Source organism: Struthio camelus, chromosome 26 (assembly GCF_040807025.1).
Source record: "Struthio camelus isolate bStrCam1 chromosome 26, bStrCam1.hap1, whole genome shotgun sequence".
Lineage (NCBI taxonomy): Eukaryota > Metazoa > Chordata > Aves > Struthioniformes > Struthionidae > Struthio > Struthio camelus.
The window spans coordinates 7,010,624-7,035,011 of record NC_090967.1 but is presented as its reverse complement, the minus strand read 5'-3'; the positions used below and the strand labels follow the sequence as shown (position 1 = coordinate 7,035,011).

General features: G+C 55.9%; 1 protein-coding gene and 1 long non-coding RNA gene across 5 annotated transcripts in view; one reads left to right on the top strand and one right to left on the bottom strand.

The window, feature by feature from the left end:
- Window positions 1-17,339: 17,339 nt before the first annotated feature.
- On the bottom strand, window positions 17,340-24,116 carry LOC138062312 (uncharacterized). Its single transcript, XR_011136365.1, has 3 exons — window positions 23,984-24,116; window positions 21,769-22,131; window positions 17,340-21,208 (listed from the first exon to the last, which is right to left on the bottom strand). It is a non-coding gene; the product is annotated as an uncharacterized lncRNA (long non-coding RNA).
- The window catches only part of EFNA2 (ephrin A2), a 42,077-nt gene continuing 41,582 nt past the window's right edge, over window positions 23,894-24,388 (top strand). For all 4 annotated transcript variants that reach the window (XR_011136360.1, XR_011136361.1, XM_068919672.1 and 1 more), the window contains exon 1: window positions 23,894-24,106. Coding sequence is in view for 2 of the 4 variants with exons in the window: in XM_068919672.1 (XP_068775773.1) it covers window positions 23,985-24,106 (122 nt within the window). In the remaining 2 variants the exon portion in view is untranslated. The remainder of the gene's footprint in view (window positions 24,107-24,388) is intronic.

The following is a 24,388-nucleotide window of genomic DNA, read 5'->3' as shown; positions in this document are numbered from 1 at the left end:
TCTTTATTTTTTCCCTTACATGATGGAAAGGTGAATGGAAGTGGCACTTCATCCACAAAAGACTTTCCTTTAGAAATGTTGGTTGCTTTTGTTTTAAAATTTTTTTAAAGGGGGCTTTGCAGGGGAGAGTGGAGAAGTGTTTTCTTTTTAAGGTGCACTGGGGAATAAAAGTATAAAAGAAAGAAATGATCATAACTGTACTGGCAACTGAACATTTTTTTTTTTTTGAGTACCAGAGCTAATTGAAGAAGGAATTCACGCAACAATTTTTGCAATCTAAGGGTGAGTAAACATTAAAGGGGATACTGCACTTCTGATGCATGCTAATATGCGTGCACACATAGTAGGGAGAAAATGTCCCTAAAATTAAACTTGAGATGAATGTCTCAGATGTTACACTTCAGGATTTTCTTCCTTACGTTGCCAGATCAAAGACACTAGCTAAAGCCCATGTCCAAGAATACCTGTTGAGAAGATAAGACTTCAATGCACCTAATAGATGAAATCACTACAAAACAAGAATGTCGATTCCAGTTCGTTGGAAGTACTTCCATGGGCTTCGGGATTCCTCGGGGTCTGTATGGATCTCGTTTGCTTCAGCAGGGTTTCTTATGGGTTCCAAGAGTCCTCTGCCCACATAGAGGTACTTGCAGAGGATTACCAGTCGTTTTAATTAACATAGTTGTCCAAGGGTTTGGGCACAAAAACAAATTGGGAGGGTAGCATGTGAGAGCACATCACCTGATTCCCAGTAACTGCGTGTTCACCCTTTGGCTCCTGAGGGTGAGGTGGTTTCTATCGTCACTTCCAATGCCAGCAAATTGAACCCATCACACTTGCATGTGAACAGTAATCGCACATCAGCTGATGCCTCCTAGCTCACTTGCCTGCTCGAACCTTCTGCTGATTACATTACATTTCTGTGCTGGACATGCTTCATAAGCTAGCCGCAAACCAAAGCAACTATTGTTGTTGGCACTTAAGCATTCTTTTGCTCTCTTTGCAATCAGAATAACCCAGCCGTCTGCCGGTTAATAACAGCCGGGAAATGGAAGTGTCTAGATTTGCAGGTTTTGCAGCTAGAAGAGACCATTATGTTCATCTTGTTCAACCTCCCACTGAGCACCGGCTGGTGTGTCTTTTTTCTGTGGTGAAACTAGAAGGTTTCTTTTAGAAAGAACGCCAGCCTTCGCTTAAAACAACTAAATGATGGAGCATTTACTGCATTTCTGATATGTTCCTAATATGTTCCGGTGGTTAATTGCTTTCACTGTTTTAAAGGGAAAAAAACCCTTATGTAGTTAAAATGAGCCTGATTGTTTCATTGCTCAATCTGAGCAGAGTGCACGCTACCCGCTCCCTTTAGCAAAAGGTGGTGTAAATACTACTTTTTGCTGTGAATAACCTGATGGGCATAAATGCCATGACTAAGCAGTTGGAATTTTTGAGCCTTTGAGGAAGGGCCATGGTGATGCTTTACCTCCAAAAACTCAGGCAAGACTGTGAAGTGATTTTTAGCTTGGCAATACCTGACAGCAGTGACTCCTCCAAGGATGTCCAAGCTGTGGTTGACTTTTCCAGCAAATGCAATTTTCTGTGTTCCCTGCCTGGTGCTTGCTCAGCCCGACAGAATCGGGCTCACCTCCAGCAGGTGACTTTATTGGGAGGGGATGAAAGTAGCCTTTTGAAACAGGCATTGACCGTCTGCGGTACCTGTGTGTGTGCCTGCCTTGATACCTTCCCAGGGCATTTCACAAAGCGTTTACTGCAGGCCCTTGTGCCTCTACAGCCAGTAACGGGCATCACTGCATGGTGGTCTTCATTTCTGTGTTTAACTTCTCTGTGGGTCAAATTTAAATCTTTTGCCTTCGTTCAAAGTGATGTCAGAGTCATCTTGCCAGAATCCCTCGTGGAAGGGCAGTGTGAGTAGGCAGGCCCACCGCCTCGGTGGACTTGCAATCTCCAGTCTTGCACCAGAGGAAATCCCTAGGGAGGAAGTTCCAGCAGGATGTTTTCCTGGAGGGTTTCCTGTGGTGCCTAGCAAAACGAGCCTGGGGAGCCTCATAACGTAATGGGAATGCTCAAAAAAAAAAAAAAACCCCAAAACCCCCACAACTGAAATATAGCAAGATGCAGAAGCCATTGTATCTGTTTGAAGGCACAGTAGGAATTGGGAATCTGTTGGTTCAAATTCCTGGTACCAGGGTGTATTGTGATCTTTCTTGCCAGTGTTATTTTAATCTGCTTTTCTCTCACATCAAACTCCCTTTCTAAAGAATGCAGAGGCGTATTAGGTTTGTGCCCTTTGTTATATATAGCAAAGGTTTGAGGTGTTGCTTTTTTCTTCTAAAAACAGAGGTTTTTATCTGCATTATAACTTCACCTTGTCCGCAGTCACCGCTTTGGCTTCTCAGCTGACTTGGGTAAGTGTACTGAAAATGTTTTTTGTGTTTGTTAGAGAAAGGGAGGGCTGTGTGCCCTTAATCAAGATTTCCCTTCCCTCCATCTATGCCCGTGCAGGTGTTAACAGTTGTCCAGACCATGTTAGTGAAAACACTGCTCTTCCTCCATCTGAAGCTGGCAGGAACGTCTCCATGGCGTTATTGGACTTCAGATCAAGGTGCTCATTATGTACCAGTCCCAATTCGGGTTGTCACATTTCTAGTGGCATTAGAGCCCCCAAGAGATGCCTGCTTGTGCTGGGGGCTGTGCAGGCACACACTGAGACACAGCGCTTTCCCTCCAAAGTGTATGTTTTCTACATAGAAAATCATGCAAGGAGGAGCTGCTCTTCCCCCCCACCCCCCTTTTTAGGAGCAGGGGGATTAAGGCACAATGAGAAGAATTGATTTGCCGATGGGCATCCAGGGAAACGGTGGCAGATCAGAGAAGTGAAACTAGATCCTCGAGTCTCAGCCAGGGCCTGGCCCACCACCATTTTTTTCTCAGCTCTTTGGTTGCCCACAGTGTCTTGCAGAATAACCAGGGCTTGAATTTCTCCTCTCTTCTGAGAGGCAGTTTGAGGAGATTTCTGGACAGCAAGACTGTCAGCATGCTCATCATCCACCTTTCCTTCCCCTCGGTTTTTGCAGGTCACCTTTCACACAGCTGGAAATATTTTTCACCCCCTTTCTCAATCCATGCACACTCTTTTTAAAGGCACTTTGCTCTCCTCACTTTCCCACAGCTCAGAGCCATTCTCCCAGCTTCAAAAGGTTTACTAATTACCCTAATGAGGTCAGGAGAGACCAAATGCTTCTGTCACTTAAAACAGGGGTGGGAGGGATTTGGAAGGGAGGAAATATCTCTACTTGTGCCTGTGCTGATGCTGATACGTCTGTAGGAAGATAGTGTCTCGCTATCTCTACTCCTTCTCCCCCACCTTCCAATCTCTAGCAGAAAAAAGAAAATGTGGACAGAAGGTCTCAAATGTATCAAACAGCTTTTAAAAAGAAATTCCTTTTGCCTGTCAAAAGAACAAACAGATACACCAAAAACTGTCAGAATTAGTGTTGGAGTAATTGCAGAAGCTCTCCAAGGTTAATGCTCCATTAGCGAACAGCTCTCACACAGCTAAAAGCCAGGACGAGACAGGTTGTCAAAGGCTTGCTGGAGATTAAAGAGCTGCGTTCCTAGTCTAAACTCTCTTGTGTATGTTGTTTGGAAGGGGAGGGGGTATTTGTAGGATTGAAGATAACGCCAGCTTTGGCTTGTGCTGCGGTGGCATCGATGGTAAAGTGCGAGACCCTGAGCTGGAGGAAGGGATTTCAGATGCCTGGTAAGGTCCGTGCTCTCTGGGTCATAGGATTTCAGAAGCTTTATGTTTTCATTAAAAAGTTCTAAAAAAAATCTTTAGCCCATGTGGATGCAAAGTTGAAAAGCATATCCTGAGGGCAGTGTGAGTCCTGAGTCTGCAGACAGCCTGAAATGGTAGCTCAGAGAAGGGTGAGCTCTCTGGTTTGTTTAAATTTAGAGACGTTTTGACTCCCCGGAGAGGAGCAGGGCTAGAGAGGGAACAGGGTGCTGGGGGCCTTGCAGTTCATGAATTAATTCTGCCTGAGTAACGGTTAGCATGGTGGGATTTTTATTGAGCAGGGCATCAGTTTTAAATTGGATTGGGGCCTGATTCATCTCCCAGGCCAGCGTAAGGCTCATTTAAATAGAATTGACCTTGATTTCCTTTTGTGTAAGAGAGGAATATTGTTCCTCACTTCCAATAACACAGCACCCTCTGTGCCGCAAATATCGTTCCGGGGTGTTGATTTGATAGGAGCTTAGAAGACACAGTAGCGGCTACTGGATTACCCTTTTGTGTAGACCTGGGTTTTCACTGTTTTCCAACAAGGTAATGACCTTTCTTAATGCGTGTTGGTCTGAGCTTAGACTTTTAGTTGTATAAAGCAGAGCTTTGTCTGGGAGCATTTTACCCATGGAGCAGACGCATTTAGATTGTCAAAAGAGGCAGTTAAACTCGCACAGCCTTGGAAGTGCAATGCTAAAGACCGGCCCTAGCCATCTTCATTGCAACTTCCCTGTGTGTAAACAAATACACACTCGAAAGAAGCCAGCAGGATCTCGCTGCTGCTCTTGCTCTGAATGTGGACAAGCTTGGTGTGACCGCGTTCTTTGTCAGTGCTGTCGCTGCTTTAAAGCTATTATGATTGTGTTATGATAGCGCCTAAGATCTCTGCCAGGATCAGGGCTTTGTTATGCCGGATGCTCTGCACACAGATGCTGCAAGCCAGTCCCCGTGCCTCCTCGGTGTGACAGCCTCAGCTGAAAAGGCAGAGGAGAGAACGGGAAGGGGAAAATTGTGAACGAGGAAGGGGCTTGCCTAAGCAGCTAGTGAGAGACCAGGGCGGTCCCACAGCTCCCAGTGCCAGACCTGGCCTGGGTGGTGGTTGTCTCCTGCTGGCGCCTTGGCTGCGGAGAGGACGGAAGAGCTGTCTGAGAAGCACGTGAGCGCGACGTCCCCTTCTACCTGCAGGAGCAACTGGGTCCCTTGTAGCGGGAGAGGGGGGTCCCCAGGCTGGAAGTGGGCTCCCCGGCACTGAAGTACCCGTGGGACAGGCAGGTTTTGGATAGTGAATGGCTGGAAGTTAATTTGAGGGAAGCGAGTTTTGAACTACTTTCAGAGGGCCAGTGTGAGGGGCCTCTTTAAAAGAACAGATGCAAGCAGGGGAAATGAACAATGTCATAATTAGAAAATTAAACCATTCCTGTTCTTTTCTTTTCCTATCTTGATATAATTTGTAATGATTAGACCTAGGGTGCAGCAGAGCCAGACAATACAAGTCTTCTATACGAGAGCAAAGCAAGACTCCTGCACAGACCCTGTCTCTTTATTAAGTTGATTTGCATTCATAATCTTCATTTGCCGTTATTATTTTTCCCCCTTGTGCTTAGTGAGTGATATTAGCATAAAGTCCCTTTTTTCTTGTTTTCTATTCACGCTCAAGGTCAGAGACTTAGTGAGACACTAACGAAAACAATCTCTTCCTCACCCTCTTTTAATTCTTTGCAGAAACATGTCCTGGGGATTTTAACATAACAATTGCTGGAAAAGAGGAGGGGGGAAGACCTGAACAGAGAGCCCTTTCTGTGCTGGAAATAGGAGCTGCCCAAAAGAGAGATGCAAATCCACAAGAAGAAGGGAGAGGAGAAATAGATCTCAGAGCAACAACAGTCCTGTCTTATTCCTCTCAAATGGGTGAGCTAATCTAGCAATGATAAAGGCAGGTCTCCCAGTGCTGCGTTGGCCCAGACCGCGCTGGGAGGAGGCGGGCAGGCTTCTCCGCGGGCAGCTCTGATGTTCCTCAGAGCCGAGCTGGATCCCTCTTGCTGCTTCAGTTGCAGGCTCCCTGGTGACAGCTCTGCCCAGAGCACCTTGAAGCCACCTGCAGCTGTGCCTTGCTGAGCTACATGCGTGTCCTTGTGCAGGTGTGCGCACACACACATCCAGCTCTGCTCCGTTCATAATAACGTGGTGCTCCCAGTTGCCTTTATGGGGGAACAACGCTTTGCTGTGGTTAGTTCTCCACCTTATCCTTTTCCCCCCAGTTGCAGATCTTTGGAACATGGATCTCCCATATGAGAGTATACAGGGTATCCCAGGCCATTGCCAAGCCCTCAGCCTTTATAGCACAATCAGTAGTGGTAGGGCTCCTGTGGCCCGTTTCTGACCTTGGAAAAGGACAGGGGTCTACTAGCGAAAGCCACAGATCCTCTTGTTCCTGTCGAGCCTGTGCCAGTTTGCTATGGGAAGCTGACCCACCTTCTCGGCTTCTGTGGTTTGTGTTCCTCATCAGGCAGATTAGGAGAAAACCTACATTGCTGGGATCACAGAAGTTGATCCAGAGCTGAGAGCTTTTGGGACAAGAAACAGAACAGCTGAGTTGGAGAGAGTTGGATTTCACCACAATTCTCAAGATTAAAGAAGAGAGGGGAGAGGAAAAACAAACAAAAAAGATTTCCAAGGCACTTGCATGGAGCAGACTTCTCCTGTGCCCTCCCCGGGTAGCAGGACACATGCTGGCTCTCGTGGGGTCCGCGCCTCGCGCTAACACCCCTTCCCTCCCCGGCGCAGAGCGGAGCGTTCTGGCACCGGCTGCTTTTCAGGCTGATTTCCTGCTCTGACGCTGCAGCTGCTTCGGGGGGCTGACAACAGGTTTAATGTTGTGTTCAGAGCGTGGCATATGCATATTTAAAGGGACAAAAAGGGCACACACTTTCTGCCCTGTGCAAGCCATATTTCTTCTGAATTCTTAGTCAGACCATGTAGGATCAATGAAACAGGGCACAGAGGGAAAATTCTTTCTTGGGGCCAGAGATGTTTGCAGTTTACTATCGCTTTTAGGAGGGAGGGAGGGTAAGAAATTGATTCATCTTTGTGTGCTTAATCTGTGATGACTTTAACAAGTATGATACTGTATGAATCTCTGGTCTCGGGCATGAACTCTTCTAGGCAGGCAATTTTCTCTGAAATCTGATGTGGGGGTTGGATCTTGGCAGATGGCAGCTGCTTCCACTAATGGCCCAAATGCTCCTGAGTGACCTGTCCACAGGAGCGTTGAGGGATTGACTTCAGGAACCGTTAAACGTCTGATGGCTGGACTGGAAATGGGGATGGAAATGTTGGCAATATCTAGGATATCGGGTGTTGGTGCTGCAAACAGGTTTGCTGCCTATAGGAATATGTTTTGCAGAATTGAATGATGGCCTTTTTTTTTTAGGATGCTTCAGGGCTTTTGGTGCTCAGATGCAGTGCGAGTGTTTTCATGCCCCTTTAATGCTTCACTAAGCAGTCTGAGATGCTGCCTCGTAATGCCCCAGTAAAGCACAGAATGCTCCAGAGCGGAAAGAGCATGCGAGGGAAAGGACAGCAATGGAGAAAGAGGGTGAGAGAAGAAAAGGGACTGTGAGGAAAGACAAAACCGAAGAGAAATCACCTTTCCCCTTTCTCTCTTTGAAAATAACCAGTGCCCTCTGTTGTGAAGGCAGCTGGATGCTGAGGGTTGCTGCCTGGCTTCTGCCCCTCTGTCAGGGAAGAGCTGTGCTTGGTTCAGTGTCTCTCAGCCCCTTCCTTGCCAGGTCCCACAACAGGTGGACGTCTCGTTCAGGGAGAGGATGGTACCAATCCCCGGGAGCTGGTCCCCTGGCCCTAGGAGCAGGGCACGGGCTCCTGGCTCCGTTTTGGGCTCTGGGAGGGGTCGGATGCCCGGCTTCCCCACGCTGTCCTGGTATGAGGGCACAACAGGGCTGACATCCCTGGCTAATGCAATTGGATAAACACTTGCACGGACTGCGCTGAGCATCCCGGCTGTCCGGGCCCCGGGAGCCCTCTCTCCTCGGCGTGACCCCTGGCGCGTGCGTGCTTTCTGAACAGGCACTAAAACGAGGGAGCAGAGAAGGACAGGGGAAAAACACCATGCAAAGTTTTAACCTAACAAGGCAAAGTTTGTGTCTCCTCCCGACCAGCGCCGAGGGGAGTCACCAGCTCTTGTGTTGTTAATTCAAGTCATTAAATTTCCTGCACTCTGTGTATTTCTCCCCAGCACCGCTTGCCCTATCTGTTTGATCTGTAAGTACCAAAAGTACCGCCTAGGGCTGCAACATCGGCATCCTCGCGGTCGCCATAGGAACGGGAGTCTCCGGCTCCCCTGCGCTCCCCTCTCTCGTGGCCCAGCTCCTGGGGCTGTGCTGTAATGAGCGTGTGAAGTTTAGCTTATAAAGGCCTGGCTACAAGGCCCCCAAGGCCTGCGTGCTCCACAGTAGGCTGCTGCTAACCTAAAAGATAGAGTTTTTGTCTGAGCTGAGAAGCACAAAGGCAAAGGTTATTAGTGTCAAAGAACTTGCAGATTGAGAGGCTAAACTGCTATTACATTTTTCTTAGCAGAGGGGAGTTCAAAACTGGGAGCAGAGAGGGTGAGAGCTTGGCGAGGAAGGCACAGGCTCGGAGCGAGAGCCAATTATCGCAGGGCTGGGCAGGGTGGGAGGAAGAGGATGAGGATGGAGTTACCTGTAATAGGAAGGGCAGGTGGGGAGGAGGCTCAGGCTCAGGGCTTGATTCGTGGTGCTGGCGGGCCGTGCGATCCTGGCTGCTGCCAGGGACAGGCTGCTGCTCCTGGTTTCCCAGCTGTGAAATGGGGACAGTAATTGGTGCGTTCCTCCTAAACCCTTCTGTCAGCCGTGAACTCTCTGGGGGGAGCGTGTCCGTGTATCTCTGTGCGTTTACCTTATTGCTGGTTTTCCCAAAGATATGTAAGGAAGGTAAGCCCCCGTCTCCATAAGAGTTGGTGTGTGAACATCCTCCCAAGCTTTGGCTGGTTTGTTTTGAAGGAGCTTTCAGAGGATCCAGCAAAATCAGGGTTCCCCATCACAGGTTTCATGGAGCTGCAGTCGCTTGGCCCGGAGGCGTATGGCGTTACGGCCTGCGCGCGGGAGGCGATCGCCCCGCACCAGGAGCAGCAAGGCTGCCGCTTGAAGCGCTTCCCAGCCCGGGTCGGCTGGGCGGCCCCGCGCTACGGCTGCTTTCCCGTGGGCAAGGACGGGGAGCGCTCACGCGGGCGGCTTCGCCGGCAGAGGTGCGGACGTGGTCGTCCTGGCAAGGGACCGTGGTGAGCAGTGACACACCGGGATCCCGAGCAGGGTGTTTGTAACACGGCTTTGGGGGTCTCTCCCGTGTCCCTGCCCCGCAGCCAGCCGGCGGGGTCCCCAGGCACCGCTGCTGCAGAAACCGGCAGCGCTGTTAGCAGCGGGGAAGAGCGCGCGCCCCTCCTGCGGTACGAGCAGCTCTGCGGGGTTTAACACCCTGCGGTTGCCGGCTGGGCCCTGGGCAAGGCGCAGCCCCAAGGCAGCTCTGCCCCCTCCCCGGGGCTGGCTGCGGGGGTCCGGGTCGCTCGCTGCCGCGCTCGGCGTGATTGACGCGCTGGAGCCAGCCTGACTTCCCTCCCTAAACACCTACACTTTCTAATTGCTGACAGTTATTTACTGTAAAGACAGGAGTGCACGCACCACCAACTTTGACAACTCATGTCAAAACCCTGCAAGAAACTATATATCTTTATATGTCTTTATTTATTTCCCATCTTTTTCTAAATAGGTCTATTTTCTCTCCCATCTCCCTGCCACTTTCCCGCTGGCAGGTGAGCGGTGCCTCCGAGCTCCCCGTGCCCAAACCCCGTCCCGGGGAAGGTGGGAAGGGAGAGGGGGAGCACTGCCCTCCCGTTTTCTCCCATTTTCCCCGGTCCACGCCTGACTAGTCGCTGACGGACGGGTGCAAACCTACCTACAGTGGATTCCACTGCACGCCTGCTTGTTTATTTGCTGTCTCTCAGCCCCTCTATGTTCAAACATAATTGGTTCTGCTCAGAGCAGTAAACAATGATGTGCGATGCATCAGTGAGCCCTAAACGGCACCTACATGCAATTAAAATAATTGGGCACATACATAGGTCTGATCCCCCCCCCGCCCCAGCTGCTTTTCTCTCTCCGTCTCTTTTTCTCGGGCTTTCACTCTGTCTTGGCAGCACATCACACGACGGCACACCTGCCCTGCCTTGTTCCTCTCTTGCCCTCCAAACCAGGTGCCAGCGCAGGCCCCTTTTTCTCGGGTTGGTGAGTGTGCAAGAAGGCGCCCTGCAGATCACAGCGCGTTGCGGGTGGTGGTAGGAGGTTATTTGGCTTGGCCTTGACACAAGTGCAAAATGAGTTCTCAAGCGCGTGAGTGAGAGATGATATTCCAGCCCAGGCCCATGAAATATAATGAAGGCCCAAGGGACTGTACCAGCTCCTTGGTTAAAAATGATGCTGTTATATTTAGACAAGGTAACTAGAGGCCCCTCTGGACAGAGAGGAGTACAATTTTTTGTTTAATGATTCCATAATCTGATATAATATCGGGCCTGTAAGACATAATGAAGACCTGGGGGAGTTTACATCTTTGCAGCATTAAAGGGCCTGTGCTCGGGGACATAGACAGGTGGAGGTTTGAACTTTGATGCAGTCAAACATGTTTTTCTCTGGATTTGTTTGACATGATTGAGAGGGAATCCAGCAGCCATAGGGAGAGGAGAAAATGGTTGCAGACACAGCAACGCTTAAAACAAACCCAGGCAGCTGGCTTACTGTCGCATCCTGGTGCTGAGGGCAGGTGCCCGGAGTGCTCCGGGGGCCCCATCCTGACTGCCCCCCATCCTGGGGTCCGCGCGGGCTGGAGATCTGAGTACGGTGCAACGGCCTGGGGGCTGCGTGGACGTAGGCGAGGAGACCTCGCAAGCGGGGTGGCTGTCCCCCTTTTCCAACTGCGCACAGAAGTGCAGAGAGATGAAAGGTGCAGCGTTGTCTGGAGGAAAAGGATGTTCCTACCTCACGTAAAGGCATGTTTTCACAAACACCTGACATGGAGTTTTAAGTGGTTTAAGCAGACCCTCCTGTTGTCTGGGAATTGCCACACCTGGTAACAGTTTATGGTAGTTTGTTCTTGCTTGCATAGAAACAGCTCCCTCGTTCCCAGAGATACGACGTCTTGGCAGAGCTGCGGGAACGCCCTAAGGTCTTGAAACTGCAGCGCAACTGTTCGTCTGGCGGCACCAAGCCCCCAAACACACCGGCGAGCCCAGGTGAGCCTCGGCCGTCTCCTAGCACAGCTCCTGCGCGTGGCGATCGCTCAAACCGTGCGGGAGCGCGGCGTCGAGGTGCTGCGCTGACGGGAGCAAAGCTGCACGGCCGTGTGCTTGCAGCAAAGCCTGCACCGTGCTTTTCTGAGCCGGGTGATAATAGGCCAAGGTGTTTTAGAGGGACACAGCTAGGGATGCTAGACAGCAGAGAGGATGTTTGTCCGAGCAGTAGGGAGAAACTGAAGTGCGTCCGGGACCAGCATCCTCAGCAAATCTCTCTTCTGTGTTCATTTTGAAGCTGATAATCATCTGGAGGTCTGTCCCCATGCCCAGAGGAACGCATGGCAAGGTTTCCTTGGGTTTTAACGTGTCTTGGTTAGGAAGAAATTCCTCGCTCCCAGGCTGTGCCCAGCTCTGCTGATTCTGGTGAGACTCTCCTGGATGCGCTAGGACCTTTCCAGGTTTGCGCAGTCTCAGGTTTCAGTGCCTAGAAGATAACCTAATCCCATTTAGGCTAGGAGAGAGCCTGCAGATTCCTCCCCTGGGAATAAGCCGTGCAGCGGGGGGCGGTCTGTAATGAATTCCTATCATTCCAGCACAAAGGTAGCTTACAGGAGTGTTTTCTGCAGAAAATATTAGGGTCGCTGCCCTATCATCCCTCGGAGACATCAGTCGTACATCAGTGATTCCAGCCTTCTGACAGGCAGGCGGCCCTGGGAGGGCAGAGCTGGGCTCTTATTCTCTGGCTCTTCTTCCTTCCTGGAAAATGTGTTTTCTGCCAAAGATTTTTAACTCTGATCAGTGCTGTGCCCGTCTCAGTGCCTGTGTTACCTGTGCAGCTGGGTGCGCGGCCCCGCGCGGGGGGCTGCCGTCCGCGCCGCTCTTCGTCTGCGTGCCGGCAGCTCCGCACGGATCCCCCCTTGCTCTCGGTGGGGCAAGGGGGTAAAGAGCTGGACGCTGGGAGCTGGCGAAAAGCTCGGCCTTGTACCACCCTCGTGGGGCAGCCCAAACCCATGGGAGCTGAGCTTCAGGAAAACACTCTGGTCATCTTGGGGTCAGTTCTAATGGTTACAGGAAAACTTGCCAGCTCCCTTCCGGGGGGCTGAATGGAGGGGAGTCGCTCGAACCTCGGGGTCAGTTTGCGAGGATTCCCCCCCCGCCCCGTACCTGTTTGCAAACACGATCCCTTTGGCTGGACGAGCCGTGAGGGATGGAGCTCGGCTGCCGGGAGACGGGCCCCCTGCCAGGGTTAGTTCCAGCTCTCTGCTCTTCCTCCCCGCTCACCTTTATTTATTTAACTTCTTTTCCTATGTGGAAAATGAAATAATGAATCGTGTACCCCCTCCGCCCCCCCCAAAGATGCACTTTAATATGGCTCTGTGTCTCGGGCCTGGATGTCTCACCTCGGGAGCTGCCAATCCGTCTCTGTCAAGCTGTCAGAGGTGATGTGTTTGCGTGTTGGCTGAAACCACGTTGCAATTCAAAGCGGATTAACTCTTTGGGCTGCTCTTCCCTCCCTCCCCTTCCCATTCCACTCGGATGGGTTCAGCCCAGACGGATCGCGGTTTTCCCCTGCCCTTTCCATATTCAGAAGCTCTCGGAGCACGGTCGGCCGCCTGCGGGGCCGGCTCCGCTCTCCCTGGCGGCAGAGGGGCGACGCTCCCGGCGCGGCCGCGCGCTGCAGCAGCCTCGGCCTCTCGCCGCGTCCCGCCTCGGCCCGGGCAGTCCCTGGGCCCCGTGGGTTAGGACGAAGTGGCGAGATTGTTTGAGATTTAAAATAAAAATAAAAAGGCTTTGCCTCTCCTGATAACGTGCAGCAGGGATGATGGGTCCCCGAGAGCGAGTGTGGTCTCGGACCTTATCTGGTTTGCAGCGTTGCTCCTGCTGGTGGAGGGCGCGTGCCTGCGCCCGGCCCCTCAGCCCAGCTCCCGAATCCCTCCGTCCGCGCCGCGGGGGGAGCAGGCGGCGCACGACGGCCGCCGGTCTTGTTTAACGCGCTAATGGAAGCTGCTCGGATAACCCCGTGGGGATGAGAGCGCGAGGAGCCGTCGGGAGCGGAGCTGAGGGAGAGCGGGAGATAGCGGCCGCGGGGTGTTGGATAGCCCAGGGCTTCCAGCCTCTTCAGCCGCGCTCATCAGCTCCGGACAGACCCGCGGCGGCGGGCGAAGGGCTGCGCGCGCTAACCTGGAACGTAAAACCTCCCCCCGGGGCCTTTTTAGCGCAGCTCTGGCCGCGTGCTTCCTAGCAAGCCGTGAAGCGGGCAGCTGACTCTGCTTGCTTGCTTGTTTTTAATACCAGATTTCCCCCTCAGCTCTCCATCTCGAACGAGCAGAACCTGGGAGCGGTTGGCGCGTGGCGGACGGGCTCGCTCGGCGAAGGCGGCCGGGGCCGCGCGCGGCGGCGGGTGGGCGCCGTGGGCGCTGGCACTAGGGGGAAGTGTTGGCTAAGCTATGAGGCAGCCCTGCGCCGCCGCCGCACGCTCCGGCCTCGGCCTGAACTCGGGGTTAAACCCACGGGACTTCAGGAATACGGATTTGGGGGTTTTTCTCCCCGGGGAGCGTTCAGCCAGGCCGGAGGCAGGGGGCCGTCCCCGCGGCGCCCCCTGAAACGTGCCCAGCTTAGATTTGTTTCTAGCCTCTCCCTGGTGAAGCATGGAGCTTTAGAATCCCTTTTTATCGAACTTCCTATGAAAAAACAAACTTTCAACACCCCCCCCCCCCCGGCCCCAAACTTGCGTCCTGCGGAAACGCACCGTTGCACGGAACAGGGTTGTTCTGCGTTTAATAAAACGCCTTTTCACTCCTCCTTACTCGCAGTACGTTATTTTATGCCCTGTGAAGATCGATCTCAGACTGGTCACAGCGTCCGCTGGCAGGAAACCTCTGGCTTCGGAGGCGGCGTGGAGGCTGGCGCGCCGTCGGGCCGGGGCTGAGCGCGCGTCCGCTGCGGTCGCGGCCCCCGATAGCGCTGGGAGCCCCGCGCCCAAACCCAGCCCCGAGCCGCGTCGGGCGAGGGCAGGGTGGGCACGGAGTCGCCGCGCTTTGAGCTGAGGACCTAAGGAGGTTACCCGCTCCCTGCGCTGGCGCGGGGGCCCTGCCGGCTCTGCCCGCCCAAGATCAGCAGCGGGGAGGTGCGTTTGCCCTCGACTAGGGCGCTTACCACTTGCCGACGGCGGTCGTTACGCCTTCAGACACGCAAGCCGTTTCCTCGCCTTGCAGCGTGCCATGGCATGACGCATCCGTCCTCGTCGACGTTAGCCCAGAAAGTGGCCAAAGGCGACGGCCGGGCGTCTGTCCGGGACCGGCGCGGCCCGCCTGGCGGCGGAGGGGGCTAGCGTGAACGCGGCCGGGCTGGCTTCGCTCGTGCTGCGGTGGGCGCTTCCAGACACGGGCGGCTTTTATTCCAGCGCGGGAAGCTGGGCCTGGGAGTAGTCAAGGGGGATGTTTTGCACAAGGAGCCATTATTTCCTTTTTCAGCCGGAATTGTGGCACTTTGGGTGCCTTAGAAACCTTGACTTGGCTCCTCTGCAAACTTAAGGCAAAGACACCTTGGTCTTTGGAAAGACTGTGCTTCCTGCGTGCGGGTCTTTCCCGGGGCCCCGATGGGTGATGTTGATCACAGGCGGGGACTGCTCCAGCCCTGCCTGCCGGCTGCTCCTGAACGACCCTCCCCACCCTGATAAGGAGCAGCTGGGCTTTGGGAAATCGCTGCTCGGGGGCTGGCGACGTTATCCGCTGGGAAGGACAGCGAGCCTCGGGGTGGGGGGGACCGCGGAGCGGCCCGTGGTGCTACTGGGGCTGCCAGAGCCCCGGGAGAGGGGAGGCGAGTCTTGCCATGGAAATAAATATATTGCCCCTGCCGCAGGTGCTGCCGGCAGGTCAACGGGGGCGAAGCCAGGAGGGGGACGCTCCGGACAGGGGCAGCGCCCCGGCGTCCAGCTGTGCGGGGAGGACGTTGTCCCTGCTCTGGCACGGGCGAGCGTGTCCGGGTTTGGGCAAGGCAGAGCGGTGAGTGGGGCGCCCGCTCCCACTGCAGCAGTGACCGCTGCGCAACCTCGAGAGATGTCGCTGCGTGCCTCAGTTTCCCCTTCTGCAGCGGGGTGATTAGTTGCTGAGCTGGTTTTAGAGGTGTCAGCGGCCTTAGCAGCCAGGTAGTGTTTTTGCAGTAATTTCCCACCCCCCCTCTTCGTGAAGGGGTTATGATTTAATTAATGTTTGCAAACGCGCTGGCGTCGCTGCCGGGCGAAGCACCCGGCTCTCGCAGGGGCCCCGCGCCGCCGCAGGCGAGGGAGCCGTGGGCGTCCGCGGCTGGGGCAAGGCGCTCTCTGCAGCTGCATTTCAGGGCCTGGCGTTGTAGGGAGCGCTGGGGGCGGCTGCAAAACGTTCCCGGCGCCGCTCGGGGGCAAGCGCGTCCGGAGCGCGCCCGCGGGGGAGGCAGCGCCAAGCGGCCAAAACGCCTCTGTGCCTGGGTGGATCTTGGGGTTTCTTTCCCCCGGGTGTCCGTGTGTTTTGGGGGGTGTCCCGCGCTTCCCTCCGCAGGGAAGGCAGCGCCCGTGGTCCGCGCTCGGGAGCTCTGGCCGCTCCTTCCCGCCGGGGACCCGGAGCAGGGCTGGTGGCTGGCAGCGCCCGCCGCTCCTTCCCCCCGGCGCTGGGCTGGGCAGCTGGGCCGCTGCAGGACGCGTTGTCCCACCATCCGCGGCGGCTTCCTCTGCAATTCAGCCGTGAGGCTTTTTCTAGTTATCCCTCGCGTGAAACCCAGGCGCTTGGACGGGGCAGGCCTGCCTCCCAGCAAGGCTTCTTAGTTCTTTGCTCCGGCGACGCCAAGAGACGGGGGAGCCGCCGCTTGCCTTGGCAGCTCGCTGCAGCGGCTAATTGCCCTCGCTGTTCAGCTGCGTGCCTGGTTGCTGTTTGCCGGTTGGAGAAGAGGAGAGTGGCCCGGTGCCAGTTCATCCCCGCCGGCCGGGGAGAGCAGCCGTCGCCTCGCGTGCGGCCCGCGCGGAGCCAGGGCTGCCGAGCTCAGGAGCTTTGCCATCAGCGCCCGGCGCGGCGCAGGGGAGCCGAGCGGCCCGAGCTGACAGCGGACGCTAATGAGCCGGCAGTAATGCGCCCGTGGCTGTTCATTACTTCGGGGTTTCTGACATTTGGGTCAGTTAATGGATTTGTCTCTCTCCCTCTCCGCATCTTCCCCTTCCCTTGTCTGTGGCTGCCCAGGACCTTAATTTCTCACGTGGGTCTTCACTAAAATAGCAAACTTGCTAAATAGCAAACTCCTCCGTGCCCTCCCAGCCCGGCCTCTCGCATGTTTTGGGGGAGTTTTGCGTTCGCCGCAGCGGTTGCCTAATAGCGCTGTCTCTGTGCCAGGTCTAGCACGGGTGGATGCCGGGGCTCTCCTCCTCCTCCTCCTCCTCCTTCTCCTTCTCCTTCTCCTCCACCCCGAGCCTTGCTCCGTTGTGCCACCGGCGGCGGCCGCCTCGACAGCTCAGCCCTGGTGCAGCCGAAGAGCCTCCTTGCAGTGCGGTGCCCCTGGATCTGCGCCCGAGCGGTAAACAGGACTCGGCTTCCTCCTCCTCCTCCTCCTCCTCCTCCTCCTCGGTGCTGACCCGCAGCCCCGGCTGGCGCAGGGCGAAGCCGCCGGCGGAGGCTCAAACCTGCAGCCGCTTCACGGTGCGGACGGACCGTCTGCCGGCCAGGATCCCCTGCGCTCGGGCTTGCTGTGTCTGCATAAGGACTTGAATTCAGGTTTAGAAAGCTCCTGGCGGCCCGTCTGGGCCCCTTTTCCTGTTGAAACGAAATCGTAACCAACCATCCTAATAAGGAGGCAGAGCTGCTTCTGCACCGTCTTTGCTGGTGTTTGAATTGTGTTCCTTCGCAAGGATTTTTGCTGTAACTCTTTACCTTTTAAGCAGGAAGTTTTTATTTCAGTAGTAAATATTTTCTGTAATTTCCAGGCTGATACAACCAAAGTATAGAAATCGGGTGTAAATTTTATCTCTCTGCTACCAGCCTTGCCCCCCTAGAGCAGCAGAGGGCTGGAAACACGAGAATCTGCAGTAATTAAGGCAAATAGTTGTTTGTGTTTGTTAAGAAAAACAAGCCAGTGCTGTCAGAAAGAAGGCAAGACAAACTGTACTAAACGTTTGCTTTCATTTAGCAAGAACTGGGGAAGAAAAAGTCATTACAGGAAAAGTTGGTGCTGGGCTTTGCGCCTGGCAGGAGGGACGTGTAGAAACTAAACCAGAACCTCACTGTAAAGTAAACACGCGTCTCCGTCGGGGCAGAGGGCTAACAGGGAGCGGGAGCGGGAGGACAGATTAACCGGGCTCTTTTCTTGTGTTCTCAGTGCTTCTCCCCTTACTGGCCGTTTTCCAGTAAATTTGATCGGTGGCTTGCCCGCACCCCCGGCCGAGCGGGAGCCCCTCCTGCGCCGAGCGGGGCTTCCTGCCCCAGCCTGACCCGCCGGCTTCCCAGGCTCGGTCGCCCGGGGATCGGAGAAAAGCCTCGGCGGAGCGCCCCGGCGCAGGTTCAGGGACGCGGGAAGGCGTCGGGGAGCTGGGACGCGGCGTTTGGGGGGAGCGGGGGCTCGGGAAGGGGGCGTGCGAACTCGAGACAGCGTGGTGAGGCAGCAGGACCCCGACTGCCCCAAACCCTCCGTGGACTCTCCGCGTGGCTCTGGGCGCCTCGTGTTATCCTGCGTTTTAAAAACGGCCGTGAAGTTTGAAAGCTGCGGTGCCAGGGGGTGGAGCGGCGCCCATAAACGGGGCCAACCAAAACGAGTAGCCGCTGCTGAAGGGGTGGGATAGTCGTCTTATTGCCTCACTGCCTCAATCCACAAAATAACTATGGAATTGGTTAGTCTCAAGGGACATGGTGAAGCTTGATTAATTTAGTAATTATTATTTCAAGAGTTTTCCCTCTACAAGAGCCCGATCCGAAGCCCTTCTAGTGCCGCAGAGCAGCGCCGAGCCCTTTGCCATGAACTGCTCCCCGGCAGCAGCGTGGCGATGGAGGCTCCTTCGGGAGCCGGGACTCCTGCGTTCTGGCCCTGGCTCTGCCACCAACCCACCGAGTGGCCTCCGGTGAATCCTTCTCCCTCTCTGTCCTCTTTTTTCCCATGTGTAAAAGGGGGTCAAGGCCACCCACCTTCTGGAGACGCTCTGAGCGCCTTCAGCGTGGATGCCTTGCTCTGAGTATGTACAAATGCCATGCAAGTGCTGAGTGTTGTTACTATGTTATATTTGATGCCTGGGAATTGCCCAGAGCAGAAACCACCAGCTGCCGTGCTGGGATTTCGTGCAGCCCGGTTATTCTCCGGAGGACAAAGCTGGGAGCGTTTGCTCAGACCGTGCTGGAGCGCGTTCCCCGTTGACGGCGGTGTTTGCAGCGTGCTAGTGCCGGCCTGGCAGAGGAGCGGGGTCGGACGGGAGGCGGCAGCACGGGCCGCCTGGGGTGCAGGATGGCGGGGCTGGATGGGCGCCCCGCGGCGCGCAGCGGCCCTGGACGTCGTGAGGAGCAGCGGGGTGAGGCAGGGCGCGTGGCAGCGCGAGGGACGTGCGCCTTGGCTGACGGCGCGGCGCCTCCTGCCCCGACGCCTCTGCCGGGCGAGACAAACTCGCGCTCCGGAGAACGCGGTTCCCGAGCTCCAGCGCCCTTGCCCGCTCTTTTGAGACTGAGCTCAGTGCCATGTCCCGGCACGGAGACCTGAAAAACATTTCACGTGCTCAAAAGCTTGTCTGTTTTCTCCAGCTATGTTAGTTGGTCTCATAAAAGACATTCCCTCTTCCTGCAAACCTTGCTCAGATGTGAGAGGCAGGCCTGGGAGGAGAGCCTGTTATTGGTGTTTTCAGCTGCTTATAACGTTGCTATTTGGGCAGCTTTCTTCAGTGCAGGCTTCTTTTTAATTTCAGCCAAATTCATTTAGCCCTTCCAGGAATGAGGCTTGGGAAAAAGACACTATGTTTTAGTTCTGTTGAAATATTCTAGTGACCTTTTATTTGAAAAGCTTGAATGCCCGCTGCCTTGCAGAAGGTACATGAAATTCGGCAAGGAGGGGCCGCGTGGCAGCCGTCTGCCATCCTTTGGTCCAGCCAGCAGCCAAAACCAAACAAAAGTCTTTGCAGTTCGTGCAGGCTCAGTAGAGGCTCCGTGGAGGGAAGCAAAGTGCCCTGGAGACTGCGTTGACGTCGCCTGGCCTGATCCGGAGATGAGCAGCCCTGTCCCCAGGATCGCTGCGGCCAGGCCGCCGCAGGAGGATAGAGACTGTCCGGAGCAGGCTGGGACGAGATGAGGGCTTATTTTGACAGTGGCTTTGGGCTGAATATACCAACAACTGGGAATGCTGTGAGAGCCCAGCCCTGGGGCTTTTCTTGCCCTTCTGGAGGAGAAAAAACATCAGCCTGTCCCCGAACCCAGAGCTGGGAGCCGCGCGACCTGGCGGCGTTGGAAATCCGGCTCCACGCCTCGATGCCGCAGCCTGAGCTGGTGTCTGCAGACCACTGTGGGTGTGGGAAGGAGAAAGGTGTTGCAGGAATGAATGCTGTTATTAACGATTATGATTAAGTTCCTGGATGTCTCAGACACACAAAGAGCAGCTGGTAAATCTAAAGCTGCCAGAGCCTGGAATTTCTCTTCTCATGCTGACAAAAGGTTACTGGCTGACCCCCAGCTGGGCTCTGCCTCGCAAGTGCGAGAGGACACGAGAAGAGGCCTAGATCTGTGGCTGCAGACCTCAAGCAGAGGAGAAATGTCCTTCGGCAGAAGCTCTGAGGCAGCAGTTTAGCCTGCTTTGCCGTGCCCCCGTGTCTCTCCCCTTGGTTCAGTCTTCGGTGCTGCTGAGCCAGGGAGAACGTGGTGCTCGGGGCTGGACACGTGGGAGACAGCCGAGACCCGCCGGCTGCCGAGGAGGGGTCCTGGCTCCTCCTGAGCCCTCGCTGGCAGCAGGACCCTCCTAGGCTCAGCAGCATGGGTTATTTCATTATTTTCTTATTTTTTCAAAAAAACCCAGTGAGGACAGGGTACCCTGTCTGGGAAGCAGCCGTGAGTTTAGGGCTATCACATCATTCTCGGTGTTTGCATTGGGGAAAAATGCATCCTTTCTGCTCTTCAGCTTTCTCGATTATGTTTGAAGTTTAAACTTTTTGATCTTAATTGGCATTTGTGAGTCTCCTGCCAGCAGCCACCATCCTGCTGAGCAGTAAGACAGCTGGGCAGCTTAGTGTTGGAGTAGAAACCAGTTCCCGAGCGGCTTTCACACTGGTTTGGCAGTGGGAGGGAGCGTGTTTTCCTCTGTTGGCAGTCCTGCTAGCACTCAGCGGTAGGGCATTTCTCCCTGGTAGTTGTCCAGTGGGGAACCTTCCCTCTTCTTGGATGCTTCTGATCTCCGTCCATAGGCCACCTCCTTGTGCTGCTGCGGACTGCCTGAGACGACTGTTTGTCTGTGCCCCTGCGTCCCCAAGACGAAGTCTCCACGGCCTACCAGAGGGAGCTTGGGCATGGAAGAGCATCTCCAGCAGCAGTGTCTCTCCCCTTGCTGCCCATTATTAGGAAGTTTATCCTGGGTTATTCCTTTAGGGATGTTTTGCCTTCAGTTTTGAGGGCAGCTGAAGTCACTGGTCGGGTTTGGGTGAAATCTTGTCTCCCTTCCCCATTTTCAAGCCAGACGCTATTGCAAGTCGCAGGAACCCTGTTGTGGATGGTCTAGGTCAAAGCCAACCTCTTCCAGGTGCATCGGCTCTAGAAAAGCTGCTTCCAGTAGCTTGCCCTGCAGGAAGGTTTTTGCCAGTGGCTCCAGCAGTCTCCTGGTGGTCCAATTTCAGGTGCTTAGAAGTCCTGAAAAATCCCCATCCTGGGCTGGGCAGTGACAGCTCATGCTCACCAAGTTTCCGGTTCCTGCAGAGTCCCTGGAGCTCATGCCGGGGTTGTGCTCTTTGGAGAGGGCTTGTTCGGGCTCCGTCTCGCCTCTGCCCCGCGACGCATGGCCGCAGCTCGCCAGCCCCGCCGGCAGCCCCTGGCTTCGGCAGAGACCCGGCCAGCTCGTCCCACGCGCCGTCCCCCGAGCCCGGCGTCCGGGCTCCGGCGGGGGGCCACCGCCTGTCCCTGTCAGCATGGGGGAAAAGGCTTTTAGTGGCTTGGCTTGATAAATGAAAACAAATAAAGTTGATAGACAAGTGGACAGCTTTATGATAGCTTCACACTGACAGCAAGAAAGATTGGTTGTCGGTGGCTTGATAGAGAAATATCTTGATGGGAGTCAGATAAAGAGATGTATAACCTTCATGACAGAGGATGAGGAGGTGGCTGCGCAGGAGGATGCTCTGGCAGTGTTATTCAAAATAATCCTGCCTTTATTTGTTTTACTTTTTCGGGGGGAGAGATGCAAAACGCCCTAGTTCATTGAGTTTTTCAAAATAGATTTGCTAAATAAATAATGACAATGATCCATATTTTATTTATATCCCACCTATCTACATAGAGCATTCAAGGTGTTTTACAATGAACCGCTTTCTCTCTCTTAAAGCTAACAAACCCCAAACTAAAAGCACATTAGATTGAGACAGATTTACAAGGATATTTAGATGCTGAAACATAAAGACAGGCAGCGAGCAGGATTTACGGAAGCGCCGCAGCAGCTAACTCTCATTGATTTTAATGGGTACCTTGTTGCTATTGTGAATCCAACTGGATGCAGATTTGCATCTTGAGGCATCTAAGGCGCTTTGGGAAGCCGCTGCCGCGCCGCAGCAGACGAGTTCAGAGGACGACGCTGTGGCCTTGGTGCCAGGTAGCCAGGATCCCTCGAGGGGCAGGTTCAAAACCCACCAGCGTCCGTGCATCCGTTTGCAGCGGCAGCGATCCATACTTGGGAGTTTCCTGAACTTGCAGGCTCTCGGGGGAGCTGAGCGCGTCCTGCCCTCGGCCAGCACCAGCCTTTCCCCTCGGACATCCCGAGATCAGCGTCCTCGTTAGGTTACGTGGCTCTTTCGGACGCGGCCTCCGCCGGCCGGGTCCGGCTGGCCCACCTGTAAGGTGCAATCCCGAGGGGTTTCGGTGCGTGTTCTGCGGCGGGGAACGCTGCTCGGCAGCAGCGCCGGCCGCGCCGCGCTCCCAGGCCCCCGCGAGGGCAAGCCGCCGGCGGGGCGCGCGATGGGCCTGGCCTGCGAGCGCACAAGGACAAAGGGGCTGGCGCGGCTGTCAGCGAGGGCACGTTCTGGTCGAGGGGGCTGCGGATGCGCCGTGTTATTAACATCAGCGTTTTCCCTGAGCTCCACAAAGGAAAGTGATACGTTAATGCAAATTATTGTTTAATTTTATCCCTGGATCGGAGGTGAAAAAATGTATATGCATGCTCAATGGGAGCGTTTCTCCTCCTGTATTCATGTCTCTCCCTCTCTCCCTCCCGTCCGTCCTCAGGAGGAGGTGTCTGTCTGTCTCTCTGTCCCTGCCCTTGCTGTGCGCCGTCACTCTCTGCAGCTAGCAGGAATATATCCGTTTCTACCCCTGCCTTGACAAAGCGTAACCCCAAGCCCCCCCCGCCCCGCAACGCGAACCCCTGCCTTCCTCTTTGTAAAGCAAACCTCCCTTGCAGCGTAACCCCAAGCCTCCGCCTTTGCGCTGTGCACCCTACGCCCCTTTGCAAAGCAACTCCCCGAAGCTCCCCTGTTGCACTGTGAGCCTGCCCCCATCGCAAAGCACCCCCAAACCTCCCCTGTGAGCCTGCCCCCATCGCAAAGCACCCCCAAACCTCCCCTGTGAGCCTGCCCCCATCGCAAAGCACCCCCAAACCTCCCCTGTGAGCCTGCCCCCATCGCAAAGCACCCCCAAACCTCCCCTGTGAGCCTGCCCCCCATCGCAAAGCACCCCCAAACCTCCCCTGTGAGCCTGCCCCCATCGCAAAGCACCCCCAAACCTCCCCTGTGAGCCTGCCCCCCATCGCAAAGCACCCCCAAACCTCCCCCATTGCACTGTGAACCTCCCCCCATAGCAAAGCAAACCCTCCAGCCTCCCCCTTCTCACAGCGCCCCCCAAATCTCTCCCGCTGCACTGTGAACCTTCCACGGCAAAGCAGCCCCCCACCCTCCCCCGTTGCAAACCAACCCCCCCACCCTCCCCCGTTGCAAAGCCCCCCCCGCGCCTCCCGCGTTGCACCGCACCTCCACCCCCCCCTTTCCCGTTCAGCATATCGCCCCCAGCCCCCCCGCAGTGACCCCCCCGGGGCAGCCCCCGGCGGCGCGCCGGGCTGCTCCCCCCCCCCCCCCCCGCAGAGGTGGGGCCAAGCGGCGGCGGCAGCGGCCAACGGAGGCGGCGCGCGGGGCTCCGCCCCGGGACCGGGCCGGGCGCGCGCCGCCGCCGCCGCTGGCAACAATGTGTCAGAGGCGGTAGCGGCGGCGGCGGGCGCGGGGCGCCGCGCGGGGCGGAGCGGAGCGGGCGCGGAGCGGGGCGCAGCATGGCGCGGCGGCGCTGAGCCGCTTCCCGGCCTTTGTCTCTCCGGTGCCCCGGAGCCGGCGCGCCCGCGCCCCGCCGCCCCTGGTCCCGCAGGTGCGGGCAGCGCCGGCAGCGGAGCAACTTGGCCGAAGTTTGGTGTTTTTTATTTTATTATTATTATTTTTTCCCCTCCTCCGCTGTAGCCGGTGCGGGGGGGGGGGTGGTGGTGGAGCGGAGCCGGCGCGGCATGCGGCTGCCCCGGGGCCCCCGCGCCCGCCCGGCGATGCTGAGCGCCGCCGCCGCCACCGGCCGGCCTCGCGGCTCCGGAGCCGGCGGCCGCCGCCGCGCCGCCCGCTGAACCGGCCCGCCGCCTCCCTGCCTGCCTGCCTTGCTGCCGCCCCGCCTGCCGCCCCGCCGCGGAGCCCCGCGGAGGCAGCGCACACGCGGTACCATGCTGCATTGGGAGGTGGCCGCGCTCCTCGCCGCCCTCGTCGGCGTCTGCGTCTGGACCGACGAGACCGGCAAAGTTATCTCGGACCGCTACGCCGTGTACTGGAACCGCAGCAACCCCAGGTGAGCGCCGCCGCCCCCCGGGCGCCCCCCCGGGCAGGGGGCGGCCGCCGCCCGCCCCGGGGCCCGACGGCGGGATGGCAGCGGCCGCCGCTTGTTCTATTCGTTGCAGCGAGTTTTAGGGGCTTTCCGTGAGTTTCACTTCTTAAATCTGCGCTGGGGATGTAAAACCGAGAGGTATACGTCTATAGCTAGAGAGACCCTTTTTTTCCCCCCTTTTTTTAATAACTTTTTTTTTTTGGGGAGCGGGGGGGGGGGAAGGCTCCTGGCCCCCGGCCTGCGTTC